Source organism: Rhineura floridana, chromosome 6 (genome assembly GCF_030035675.1).
Source record: "Rhineura floridana isolate rRhiFlo1 chromosome 6, rRhiFlo1.hap2, whole genome shotgun sequence".
NCBI classification, from domain to species: domain Eukaryota; kingdom Metazoa; phylum Chordata; class Lepidosauria; order Squamata; family Rhineuridae; genus Rhineura; species Rhineura floridana.
The window spans coordinates 48,977,733-48,991,604 of NC_084485.1; the positions used below are offsets into that span (position 1 = coordinate 48,977,733).

Sequence of the window (13,872 nt, forward strand, 5' to 3'; positions counted from 1 at the left end):
CATATTTGAGACTATTGCTGTTATTATTGTGGTAATACTACCACAACCTTTAACATTCTTGTTTAAAAACACCCTTGTATCGATTTCAAATTAATAAAACATTTTCCCAAAGCCATAAAAAGTAAAAAAGAACTTAAGTCACTTTTTACTTATTTAAAAACAGGAGCTATGAGGAAGATCCACCTTTGGGGGGGTGGCATTCTGCCCTCACATTCACATTTTCCCCTCTGTGTTAAGCCAAAACAAGAATGCCTGCTATTGTGAAATCTCTGGCAAGTTGTAAAACAATTCTACTCTGCATCCTTGTGCATTGGTGCCAACTGCCATGTGTTTTAGGTATCTTGATATACAATCAGACCATCATTTCACTAAATAAACATTCACTGCTATTGTTCCATTGTTATTGGGTGGAGCACCGCACACAACACTTCATCCACAGCAGTTTCCTAGCCTATACTACATTCCCTTTTATAGCTTTAGCTTCCTTGTGCAGAGAGATTAATTGCAGTTAATTGCCAAGTTTTAGTGAAGTCTGATAGGTATGACCAAATAAGTCTTTGCTAGGAGGTTTGTCCCTAGCTTAATAAGGTTATGTCTCCTAGCACAGACCACTACTCCTAATTATAACACCATCTAACCTTATCAAACGAGTAGTTTTTAGGTATCCCTTTTTTTGAAGAGTGTTATAAAAATACTTATAGTAAATAACACATTTCTTTTCGAACCTATACAATCAAACACTGTTTTTCCAGTCCCCCTTTTAGGTTTTACAAATGGACAGACAGTTTAAGGATATTCAGAAACATTGAAAACCATTTTCATTTCAAGCACAATGGCAACATGTCTTTCATTCAAACCATTTGGATACAGCCTGAATTCTTTGAGCCTGACTGCCCAGATCATATATTGCAGTTTGTATGTGCTGCTCCAGGAAGGAGGCTTTGCATAAGACTCCCACAAGAGACCACTGGCTGCATTATCCATCTGCCTATTCTTATGTTGTGTTATTTTGTGGTTATTCACTGAGGTGTCTGAATCTTTGCAGAGACAAAGAGCCTCCAAGTGTTCTTTATGTTTTTGCTTTTGTTAATAAAAACCAGTAATTTTCAATTGTGCTAATATATTTATTAGCCAAACCAAGCCCCTGAAGTGGCTCAGTTCACATGTAACACCCAAACCATGGCCTAGTACGAAAGCGTAAGTGTGAGGATTGGCCACTGCACTCCTCCTCTGGTCCTCCTGCTGCTGTCAGATAAGCCGTGGTTTGGCTGAGCATTCATCTCTTCCAGACAAACCATGAGCTGTTAACCCAAGAACAAACCTTGGTGACAGCTCGTGGTTAGTGTGGAACAAGACACAGCACAAGCCTGGGTTTAGACATAATGTTAAGCCAAACCACAGTTTAGATCATGGCAGTGCATCAGGAGGATCACTGAGAGAAGAGTGCAGTGGTCACAGTATCATCTCTGGCAGCTGTGGAAAGCCTAGAACCTGTGGATTTAATTAGGCCCAGCAGGGGCCTAATTTGGTGCATGAGTCCTCTTCTCTCCAGTCACACCTACTCATCCCACACCTGATATCATATATTACATGGGGGCGGGCTGGTAACAACACAGATGCAAAGAAACAATCTGGAGCCTTAAGATGTGGTCCCAATTGTGCCTTGGCAAGCAGAGTTTGCATTTGGAGGCCTGGGCATGTAACTCCGCTGCATCTCCAGGTGCCACTGTAGGTGGCTCACCGTCACCTAATCTCTCATCCCGATAGTCTTGTTGTGCCCTGCTTCCTTCTCTGTGCTCTTCCTTCATCACACAGCTTGTCTCTTATACAGGGGTTCGGGAAGTGTGCTAGCACTGCTCCATCACTTCTAACCAGGCCGATGGTGTTCCAGAGGGCCATGCAGCTCCAGAGGATTCACTTACTCAGGGGCATAAGATTTTTCTGGGCAGGGAGGGAAGACTTTCAGTGCCATGTGTGGCCCTTTGAATACCAGCCATTACCTGGAGATCTAGAGGAAGTGTATTAGCAGTGGTAAATGGTGATTCTGTCAGTTTCCTATCTGGAAAATGGTAACAGTAGTTGACTCACAGTATATATTGTTTCCTACTATCATTTGTCTTTACAGTGATCCACAGCGATAGGCCTGCCTTATCTCATACATTGGGCTCCTACTGGGAGGAAGAGTGGGATATAAATCTAATAAATAATTAATACATTTGGAACTTGCATGGCTGGGAAAAGAGGTGGTATCAGGTTCTCACTTTCTACCCAATGAGTAAAACCTCAGAGTTTTCCCTGCATGGACTGGGGGCACAGGAATATCTTATTAAAGCTGACACCATTTAATTAGAGACATAGTAGTCCTTGATCCCAGCAAAATGGCATGCCCAACCTCCACTAGTGCAAGGAATTAATTTGTCAGGGCTACTGATAACGCAGCCCTCAGTGATCTTGCTTGAAGATAATGCAGTGTTGAGTGCACACCTTTCTTTCCTAGCCTCATGTAGGCTAAAAAAGTCCAGAGTGCTTTTTAACTCATACTGATTAAAATGTGCTATCACAGCTTAACCAATAAAGGTTTTAATTGGTTATCTATTGATTAAACCTTGCAGCCAAGTAAAAATACAAAGTTAAAAAGATAATACAATCGAGTACACAGTTAATGTGCTTTAATCACCTTGGCATCAGAAGCACTTAACCACACTTAACTGTTCTCTGGGTTGTGTCACAAACCAGAAATAAAGCATGGAGAAATACGTTACTTAGTACTAGTAGCAGGTCACAAAAGACTAATACCACGTTACATTTTCCTGTGCCCAAGTGTCTGGATGAGCCTGGACATGGTCTTCCATTATATTATTTCCACAATTCACTCAAAAACTCAAAACAAGATTTCTATATTCTACAAAAACAAACTGATGATACAGCTATACAAAGTATATGATGCACGGAAATATATGAAATTTCATATATATATTTATTCCAATTGCAGAATTTGGGTTCTGAGGTTGAAGGATATGGTGGGCTTTGTTACTGCAGGATTTTAGAGTCTCTGGCTTTCAGCAACATGTACATTTTTTGTTGTTTTTAAAATGGAAACTCTGACTTCACACTCTGTTTTTATGAGAAAGCAAAGATGGGAAACAGAACTCAAGAGAAAGAAAGCCAGCTTCCTTTAAAACCACATTCCAGTCAACTGCTTTTCAAGAAAGTAAGTCATTCTGAATTAAGTTCTTTCAGGATTTTTTCTCTGTTGCAGTCTGAAGTCCCAAGTGGCACTACTTTCCAGACTATAACCCTGAATCCAAGTTGTAGTAAGTCTGAAAGAGCATCTCGCTGGAAAGTTTCTAAAAGAAACTATCAGAAACCTTTAACGTATTGGAAGGAGTCTAATGAGGAAGCTAAATACCATGAACGGGCCCAGAATAAAATGTGACACCAGCAGACTTGCATCTTTAAATGCAGGTCTGCCTCAATCACATATAAAGCAGGTAGGGTTCAATTTAAAGAGCAAAAGTGGTACATGGCAGAAGGTGTCGAACATTCTTCCACTTTTGTCAGAGCACACTCCCTTTTTCCCAGTCTAGGATCTGATATTGGAAATAATAACCTGGCTGAGAAAAAAGTGGCTCGGTGAAGAGCTTGCGGAGATGGAAAGTCCAGCAGAATTTGTGCAAAGCTGCTTTTACTCTTTAAATCAGACCCCCATCCCTCCATCCCTACTTTGCACGTGATCTTGCCTGCATCTCTCACTCTGATTAATTTCTGTTATCTGCTTGTGTGCCCACAGCACCAGTCTCTTCTTTACAATATTCTGGGCTATAAACCCAAAAGATGTATTGTGGTTAAAACATCTACCTTAGTTCGTATCTCTTCTAAAGAATGTTTTTCCCTCGCATAAACTTCCAGTTTAGCACTACAGAGGTAAAGCAACCATGGGGAAAGCCTTCTTTGGCTCTTACTTTAAACTTCCATGCCTGAAGGCCTTATTAGACTCAAAACCTGCAATACTTTTAAACTTATAATGAATTAAGTCATAGGTACCTTTAAAACAAATTGACGTTCAAAATAAAAAAAAACATCTAATGCAGGTAACTTAAAACCCTCACAATCAGGATGGTAAAATCTAAAGTCTTTCCATCCTTGCTTATGAGTGGCCTTGAGGTTCTAATCTGCATTATTGTTTCTATGTACAGAAGGGGAAGGGAGTAGCGCAAGATAACACAGAATATAAAAGACAGATGGATCACCGTAAGGGGGAAGGGAAAAAGAATCTACAGTAAGTAGGAGGCATTCTCCCTTCAAAAGATTCCCTACAGTGCCTGAGAAATTGCACAGGTATTTGGCTACCTTTACGTAGAGAGGAATGGGCAATTATGCTTAATGATATCTAGTTAAAAAGAATTTCCAGAGGGGTAGCTATGTTATTCTGTTGGAGCAAAAACAATGAAGAGTCTTGTGGCACCTTAAAGAATAACAAAGTATTAGGCCATAAACATTTTGTGGATTAGTGTCCACTTGTCCAGGGGCTTGTTTTCTAGAGTACAAGCCTATGCATGTTTATTTGAAAGTATGTCCTGGTGTTTTCAGAGCTGCTTACACTCAGAAAAGTGCTTTTCAGATTATAGCCTAGCAGTGATAGGTGATGCCTACAAACACATTGCATGTAGGCTCCTGTTCTTGGATTAAATGCAACTTTTTCAAAGTTAATTTTATATTCCTGCTGAAAAAGCCACTTTTAACATACAAGAAGAGTTTACACATGAGACCATAATGACGGTTATAATCATTAACCTCCAGGTAGACAATCCTAATAAATCTCCCACAGATACCTTTCATAAATGAAGATTAAAGCAGATCCTCATGCTTACCATAGTTTTAATTTATATTATAAAGGGTGACATTACTGGCTGTTTAGACTGCCTAAAGGGATTTTCATGTAGAGTGCATGTTAGAACAAGATAGTATTCCTGTGAGGCAAGAAAGATTTAAGACTAAGCATTAAGAATACATGTATTTTAATAGAGGCTAATTCTGAGCCAGGAAAAAGTTGGGGATACATAGAGGAATACATTAAAAAACAACAAATTGGGCAGTATCCAATTAACTCATTCCATTAGTGCAAGGTTTTCTGCTTACACAATGGAACTTCTCTCCCTCCTCCACCCACGTCCCCTAAATCTGTTCTGGGGGTTCTCCCAACCCTCCAGAGCAGATTTGAGGGGCGGAGTTCCACTGTGCAAGCAGAAATCCTTGTGCTGACATAATGAGTTAATTGGATATTGTCCTTTGTATATTAATTTTTCAAATCTTCAATCTTCAGTCTTCAAATACAACTTTATGACTGTTGACGATGGAGGTCTTCTAGATACTCAATGTCTGCCTGCCAAGGATTCCACTATTTCAACTTTAGAAATAGTTTAACCAAGCCTTGTCAGACAAGTATGTGTCATGCAGATGTCTGTTCCACTGTGAACTTGACTAAGGCTAAATGCATCAGCTTGGGCTGCCAGATTCAACAAGTGTTAGGGGTATTGTATAGAAGAACTGGGAAATTCAATTCTTCCTAAACTAGGCAGCAGCAGGAGAAGCTGCTCCTTACATAATCCTTCATCTATGTAATTGTTAAAAGCACAGGAAACCAATTCCTATACTGAGTCTGACAAATTTGTCAATTAATATATGTTGTCTTCAAAATGAATCTTTTTCACCTGACATTTTATGATCTTTAGGATTGAGAGCATTCTGTTTTGTATATTGTACATCACTACTTTGTTATGAGGCAGGATGTATACTGTTCCATACCAGAGAAGGCAAATAGGGACTCGGCTCTAGAATAAGCTTGAAGGCCACATTACCTACAACTGAACAAAATGTGTTCAAAGCAACAATGAAAAGCTGAAAGCACCTCCTGTTTTAGCAGAGGGAGTTTTATAGTTTGTCAGGACCAATGTGGTCTAACTATAGATAATGCACTAGTGACTAGTAGATAATCAAAGCATTCTCCTAATTCTTTTTATCTATAGGACAGTTAAGCTCCCTGCATGAAGATTCTTTTAACATCAAAAAGGTTAGAAGAGTTCTTGTTTTAGTAGGTACAAGGACATTACCTACCTCCATTGTACCTCTAAAGAGCTAGAGTTGACTGTTCTTTTCAACAAAAGGTTTTGAGACTGCACCCACAATGGCGCCATATAATGACATAAAGTAGGGGGTTTAATTTGTCACAGAATACACACAGACATTAGAATTCAAATTCTAAGTTTTCCCTGTTCCCTCATGTGCTCAAGCAGCCTAAGTGAAAGTTGAGTAAACAGGCTGTGTACACTGTGTACACATGATGAAGCACATGATGTCCCCCAAAGAATCCTGGGAACTAGTTTGCTAAGGGTGCTGGGGATTGTAGCTCTGTGAGGGCTAAACTACAGTCCCCAGAATTCTTTGGGGGAAGCCATGTGCTTTAAATTTATGGTGTGTATGCAGCCTACGTGGGACCAGCATTATTGTGCCAATGACGGCCAGAGGAGTGATACAGGGCGAAACAGCTGATTAACTTGCAAGATGGCCATAATAATCAGAGCAGATTGCCTCTCTTGAAGCTGTTGTCAAAGAAGGTAATTATATCTGAGGCCAAATGTTACAATATGTAAGTGAATCAATTATTTCTATCTAAATTATGTTAAGGATTCGGGCATATATTAATTCTAATCAAGCATGAGAAGAATGCAGGACTATCAGGAGGGTAACAATAATGATAATGATTCTTGCAGACTATAGTCTATCATGCTAACAGACCCTTAGCAATCAAAAGTAGTTCAGCTGTATGAAAGAGCTTATAGCAGCACTGGTCCTGAATTTAGAAGCATCTTTTATGTGGAGAAATACATTTTATTAATTTATGCCTCATCATGAACACATTTATTTGAAAGCACATCCCAATGGTTTCAATAGGATATTCCCAAGTAAGCAAGCCTAAACATCTATACTTGGAAATAAGTGTGTCCTGACTCCCTACCAGAGAAGCAGAGGCAGGACTCAAGACTGGGTTTTCCATGACCTTTATTCCAGAAGTCAGCACAGGAACACAGTATCAAACATTCTAGGCATATCAGGATACAGAACTAGGCACATGGAAGTAACAGAGAGTTGTCACAAGGATTTCCCCCAACACTCCTTATAAAAGCAAGGGGGCAGCACACGACTTGCACTGGCTAACTAGCATTTTCTAGCCTTTGTGGCAAGGTGGGGGCTCCTTCTGGAGAGAGACGCTGATTCATTTTAGCTGAAGTCACATTTTCTCTATTCTGTGTGACCTTGGCAAAATTGTTCTCTGTCTTTGACAAAGTGCTTTCACTCTCCTCTCTCTAGAAAAGTCCAGGCTGTTCATTAGAGTTTATCTGTTCAACAGCTAGGTCTGGGCTGGGTGGCCAGTGGGGATTCCTTTCTCTTTGTTATGAAATGGCCTTCCACCTTTTGTGTGGCTTCCCCCCATCAGTGTTGCACATGGCACAAACAAACCATAGTATGGCTTATCGCATTGCAGAACTCTGGATTGTGGTTTGTTTAGTTTCAAACAAACCACGAGTAGCAAGCCAGAAATACGCCAATTATTTTTACTTGCTTATTTCTGGTTTATCACTCATGGGATCATTTGAAGCAAACAAATAATAATTAGGATTCACATGACACAACAAGCCATGTGTGGCATCCACGGAAGGAAGCTGTGCAGGGGGTGGAAGGCACATTCACAATTAAGACATAGTTTAAAGTAAACTATGGTTAGGGTAACATGTCAACCAGCTCAGTATAAGGATGCTTTATATGTTCAGATCTGTGTGACTTCAAATAAGGCCTCAAACATATCTAGATACACAGCAGTTTCAGTATTTCACAACCAAGGTGGAACAGCCAGCACTATATGACTAGCTATAGGTAATGTGGATTATTAACTTTCCTCCAAACTGAAATCTACCATCAGGTTTTTCTTAAAGGTGCAGACTACCTTGTTAACTGGTGATTAAAGAGCCCCTGAAGCAATTTTTTAAAAAATGAATCCAATGTCCGATACAAGACCTGTCCATTGGACATCCTGCATGTCATACTAGCAAGACAGATTCAGTGCCTACTATTTCCTATCAATTCTACCCTGATTTACCTAAAAGGTTTGAAATACTACAGGCTAAAACCCAGACTGTAAAGTTTTCACCACTCTGCCATCTGAAAACTAACAGATTCTAAATTAGAAATTTCTTTTGCCTTCATAACATTGCCCGAGACATTATCCAGTTGTAAAATAGACTTCAAAATCGAATTTATTTTAAATCTTAAAACCTTAAAATTTAAAAAAATCCTATTGAATTTGAGAACTTAATATATTTCTGTGCCCCTCATTCTAAAGTGGCTCCAGCTAGACTAGTCTACTAATAAATCTCTGCCTGACCACAGGTTTGCTTTCTGCTATAGGTTTCACCTCCTATGGCAGGGGTGGAAAACCTCTGGCCCATGGGCAAACCTTACCTTGCCAGGGAGCCCAATTTGGCCCACCTAGCATATTCTCAAAGCATGCCCACTTGTCAATCAGCTGTCATCTTTCTGATGGGCAAGTGACATCAGCTGATGTTGTTGTTATGTGCCTTCAAGTCGATTATGACTTATAGCAACCCTATGAATCAGTGACCTCCAACAGCATCTGTCATGAACCGTCCTGTTCAGATCTTGTAAGTTCAGGTCTGTGGCTTCCTTTATGGAATCAATCCATCTCTTGTTTGGCCTTCCTCGTTTTCTACTCCCTTCTTTTTGTCCCAGCATTATGGTCTTTTCTAGTGAATCATGTCTTCTCATTATGTGTCCAAAGTATGATAACCTCAGTTTCATCATTTTAGCTTCTAGTGACAGTTCTGGTTTAATTTGTTCTAACACCCAATTATTTATCTTTTTCTCAGTCCATGGTATGCACAAAGCTCTTCTCCAACACCACATTTCAAATGAGTTGATTTTTCTCTTCTCCAGTTTTTTCACTTTCCGACTTTCACATCCATACATAGAGATCGGGAATACCATGGTCTGAATGATCATGACTTTGGTGTTCAATGATACATCTTTGCATTTGAGGACCGTTTCTAGTTCTCTTAGAGCTGCCCTCCCCAGTCCTAGCCTTCTTCTGATTTCTTGACTATTGTCTCCATTTTGGTTAATGACTGTGCCCAGGTATTGATAATCCTTGACAAGTTCAATGTCCTCACTGTCAATTTTAAAGTTACATAAATCTTCTGTTGTCGTTATTTAGTCTTCCTGACATTCAGCTGTAGTCCTCCTTTTGTGCTTTCCTCTTTAATTTTCATCAGCATTCGTTTTAAATCATTACTGGTTTCTACCAGTAGTATGGTATCATCTGCATACCTTAAATTATTGATATTTCTCCCTCCAATTTTCACACCTCCTTCATCTTGGTCCAATCCCGCTTTCTAGATTATATGTTCTGCGTACAGATTAAACAAATAGAGTGATAAAATACACTCCTGTCTCACACCCTTTCCGATGGGGAACCAATCGGTTTCTTCATATTCTGTCCTTACAGTAGCCTCTTGTCCAGAGTACAGGTTGCACATCAGGACAATCAGATGCTGTGGCACCCCCATTTTTTTAAAGCATTCCATAATTTTTCATGATCTACACAGTCAAAGGCTTTGCTGTAATCTATAAAGCACAGGGTGATTTTCTCCTGAAATTCCTTGCTCCGTTCCATTATCCAACGTATGTTTGCGATATGATCTCTGGTGCCTCTTCCCTTTCTAAATCCAGCTTGGACGTCTGGCATTTCTCACTCCATATATGGTAAGAGCCTTTGTTGTAGAATCTTGAGCATTACTTTACTTGCATGGGATATTAAGGCAATAGTTCGATAATTACTGAATTCTCTGGGATCCCCGTTCTTTGGAATTGGGATATGTATTAAACACTTCCAGTCTGTGGGCCATTGTTTAGTTTTCCCTATTTCTTGACAAATTTTTGATTAGCTTGGTCAGCTGATGAGCAAGGAGTTAAATCCTGCTCAGACCAGGTCTGAAGTCTCTGCTGATGAGTCGAGATATCATTCCTGCTCAATGCTACTTTACCAGCAGGTTACCTGCAGGGAATGTGCTGGTGAGGAATAAACATTTCCTCCAGCCCCGCAAATGAACTTTGACAGGTGGGTGGGACTGCCCACTTTGCACTCATCTGAAACCATTATTATGTCAGATGATTATGATGTCATTTGATAGGTCTCTGCCCTGAGGAATGGGGAAGAGATAAAGATCCAGTTGCTGGACCAAAAAGTTCCCACTACAGTCTTATGGGCCTGACCATGATCCAGGTTTTTTTTTTTTTACAGCTTTGTTGTGGGAAGGGTTGTCATGCTCTCAGAGGCTTTTATTTTTACTCAATTTTTATCCTGCTTCCCAGCAATGCCTTCAAAAATGTCTCACAACACACAATACAAAATATGTTTATCATCTGTACAATTTTAAAATGTGTCACACTAGACACAAATGCAAACACATAAAACATAAAAACCCAACCATTTCTTACTGAAGGGAGTCACCAGAAGGAGAAAGTGCCCTCTTGAAGAGGTTAATTTTTACTGTGCTTTATTAACTGTACTACTTTACTAATTGAAGTGTTCCTTGAGTAGATCAGAATAATTCAGTAATTATCTCCCTGTATAGTAAACTCTACCACCCCTTTCTCTTTCTGCTCATAATAAACTCCACTGGCCTTCAAAGGAGAATTCTTAAATCTATTAAAATGCATTTATACATCTATTACCCAAAATGTTTGACCAAATATACAACTTACATACAAGCACACTACCATGCAAAAGGCAACTCCTTTTTATATTTATGATTTTTTGTTTCAAAAAAAAATTATGCAAAGCATTCCATTATTGACATTGTTTTTATGCATGGAAAGGCTCACCCCTACAACACTGATCTCTTACTTTTACATATTTATTATAGCCCTTCTACAGGCTTCATTCCAAAGTAATTTTTTTAAATGAAAAGAGCCCCTTCAAGTAGAACTATTAGTCCAGAACCAGCACTTCAATCATTTTGAGAAAGACATAACTTTCAAAATATCAGATAGTTAAACCAATCCAGATATACAGATCACAGCAGTCTATTCTGGACTTAAGAGCTGTGGATATATGATGTTGTTGAATACCTATGAAGAATTTACAAGTTTCCAAGCAGAGCAAAAACAGCATTTGGTTTTCAATGTTTCCAGGAAAATGTTCCTATTCAAGTACACATGATCTTCACTTTTATCTTGGAAGTAATAGTTCTACATGGGAGTGGGCTACAAAAGAAACAAAAGAACACTAGTATGAAATGTAAAAAAGCACAAAAAAAGTAACAGTCTATCCCAAAGAAGTGCACAAAGTCTTCTCTAATACAAACAGCTTGGATCAACATGTTTAGATCAAGGCTGCAATCTATGCACACTTACTAAGAAGCAAGTCACATGGAAGTAAGTCCCTATGAGTTCAAAGCCAACAGGCACAGAAACAAGCTGCACTTCTCTACTAGTATGAAAGACTTCATCAGATGGGATAAAGAGGACTGCACACAACTAGTGTCATATAAGCTTTTTAAACAGCAGGCCCCCATGCCACACTCCAAACCAGTTTGAGACACAAGCTGCTTATTGCAATATAGTTTGTTGAGTGTTTGTGCGGAGTGGTGGTATCTAAAAATTTCTGCCATATTGGGCATGCCCAAACTCTTGGATTTGGGCAGTTCTTTGGATCCTAGCCCTATGCTGTATAACAAGTTACTTCATTTTTTAAAAAAAGTTGTTTTCTGTCAGTGGGAATTATTAAAGCATTCAAGTTATTTCAGATTCCTTCAAGAATAAACTGATGCAAAATGAGTAAATGAGTATATTTTATTGGTCCAACAATTTATGTTGGTATAAGAGTTTGTGTACAAACAAGTTAGAATATTATTTGTGTCTATACTACATACAAATCAAAGTACAACTTCAGAAACATGCACACTTATATAAATAGAAGTTCATTCCATTCAAAAGTATCAGGTTGCCTATTTTGCATTCCTTCTTCTGGCACCAACAGTGCAAAGCTGCCTACACCACAGAAGAGAGGCTTGGAAGGTCAGCAGCTGATCAGCCAAAGAAAACAGCCTTCTGGCTAGAACAGCTAGATCTGTATAATAATCCAAGTGCAGCATCCACTCATGGATCTGGGTGTAGGGCAAAAGAACCAGATGTGATCCTATTATGGTCAATATGTGAAATGCCTGAGTGCATGATCAGTCCCTATAGAAGCAACACTATTCATAAGTATGTATTACATCCATACTATGTTCCAATGCAGTTTGGAATCTATTGTTCTGTATATACATTCTAAAATATACACAACATTAGCCAAGCCAGACAAAGGAAGAAAGATTTTTCCCCATTATGCAGATAGGAAATTGAGTCCCAATGGGAATTGAGTCCCAATGGGTTTGGTGGGACTACAACATCCCACTGCATATGTTGACCTTGGCATAATTGGGCTCTATACTAACTCTAAACACATTTAGAAGCATGCGATTTCTAAATGTGCCTACCGAAGACCACAACTCAGATCTGTGGACTTTTAGCTACCTTAGTACCTTGCCATGCTCACAACCATTGTGGTTAATAAGTGATGCAAAGGTGAACTTTCCCCTGCTTTTCAATGCATGGTTCTGCTTTAAACAGGATTTCTAATCTGTGTTAGCTATTGCAATAATGGATGGCACCAGGAGGCGATAGTCATTACCTGCAGTGTGCAAGAGTGTAATCTCAAGCATGATGCATAAGCACATCATACATTATTCACCAACAAACCTATACCTCACTGAAGTAGTCACAGATATAGTTCGGTAATCAGCCGCTGCCTAAAGCGACTCAGATTACTGTCGGCCAAAAGATACCCTACTCCAAGAATAACAACGTGTGAACAGTTACAGGATCATCTTCGTGCGAGGACGCCTAGCCAGTTTGTGAAGGGGTTGGAAGCGGGTTAAACTTCATTTCCACCAGAGTCACACAACTCTGTTCTTTAACCACAATCCCATTACTTTTCCCTCTGCCGCCGCCTCCCGTCTTTTGTCCCGCTCTCCTTCCCCTGGTTTTAGGATATTCCCTCTTCAGCCTCAAGTGAGCCCATGCCGACCAACAGGCTCTCCTGTGGTGCCTATGACCCCTTTTCTCGTTCAGAGACCCGAAACAGAACGCCCAAAAGTTTCCACAGACTTTTCTTTTCCCCTCTGCCTCGCGGTGGCCGGGAAAAGGAGCGCGGAATGGCGGCTGAGACTTCTCGACACTTTCCCTGCGTCTGGGCTAAGGCCCAGCCCTGCGCCCCTCCCAGGTCCACAGGTAGGGAGGCAAGCGGCCGGACCCCCTTTTTCCCGAAGTTACTGACTGGATCCGACAGCGGCACTCACCTTTCCGCCATGTCCCCGCTCGGGCCGCGGCGCCCGGGCTTCCCTCCTTGTGCCCCTCAGGCTGAGCGAAGTCTGTTGCTCCTGAGCGAGACAGGATCAGGATGTGAAACCCGATCCCGCCTGCTGCTGCCGCCGCTGTTGCCGCTGCCCCTCCCGCCTTCGTGTGGAGTAAACCAGGCGGGACCCCGCTCTTCAGTCCGTCTGGTGGGGAAGGCCAGCTCGGGTATACTGGAAATCTGGAATGAAAGGGGACCTGGGATTAAAAGCTAGCAAAGAGTTCACAGTAGTTTAGTGTACTAAAACCGTTTCTTCCTCCTCTCACTTCTTTCTGCCTGTCGAAGATCACGCATTTCAGCACTTCACACTTAAAACCACCTCATGCAGAATAGAAATCCCTATA

The 13,872-nt window shown here is 40.4% G+C and overlaps 1 protein-coding gene across 2 annotated transcripts in view; it reads right to left on the bottom strand.

Moving 5' to 3' along the window:
- Positions 1-13,594, bottom strand: part of LOC133387275 (rho GTPase-activating protein 39-like) — a 122,365-nt gene extending 108,771 nt beyond the window's left edge. The window contains exon 1 of one of the 2 annotated variants that reach the window (XM_061631738.1): positions 13,473-13,594. Coding sequence is in view for 1 of the 2 variants with exons in the window: in XM_061631734.1 (XP_061487718.1) it covers positions 13,473-13,483 (11 nt within the window). In the remaining variant the exon portion in view is untranslated. The remainder of the gene's footprint in view (positions 1-13,472) is intronic. The other variant, XM_061631734.1, reaches the window with a different exon arrangement.
- Positions 13,595-13,872: the final 278 nt, after the last annotated feature.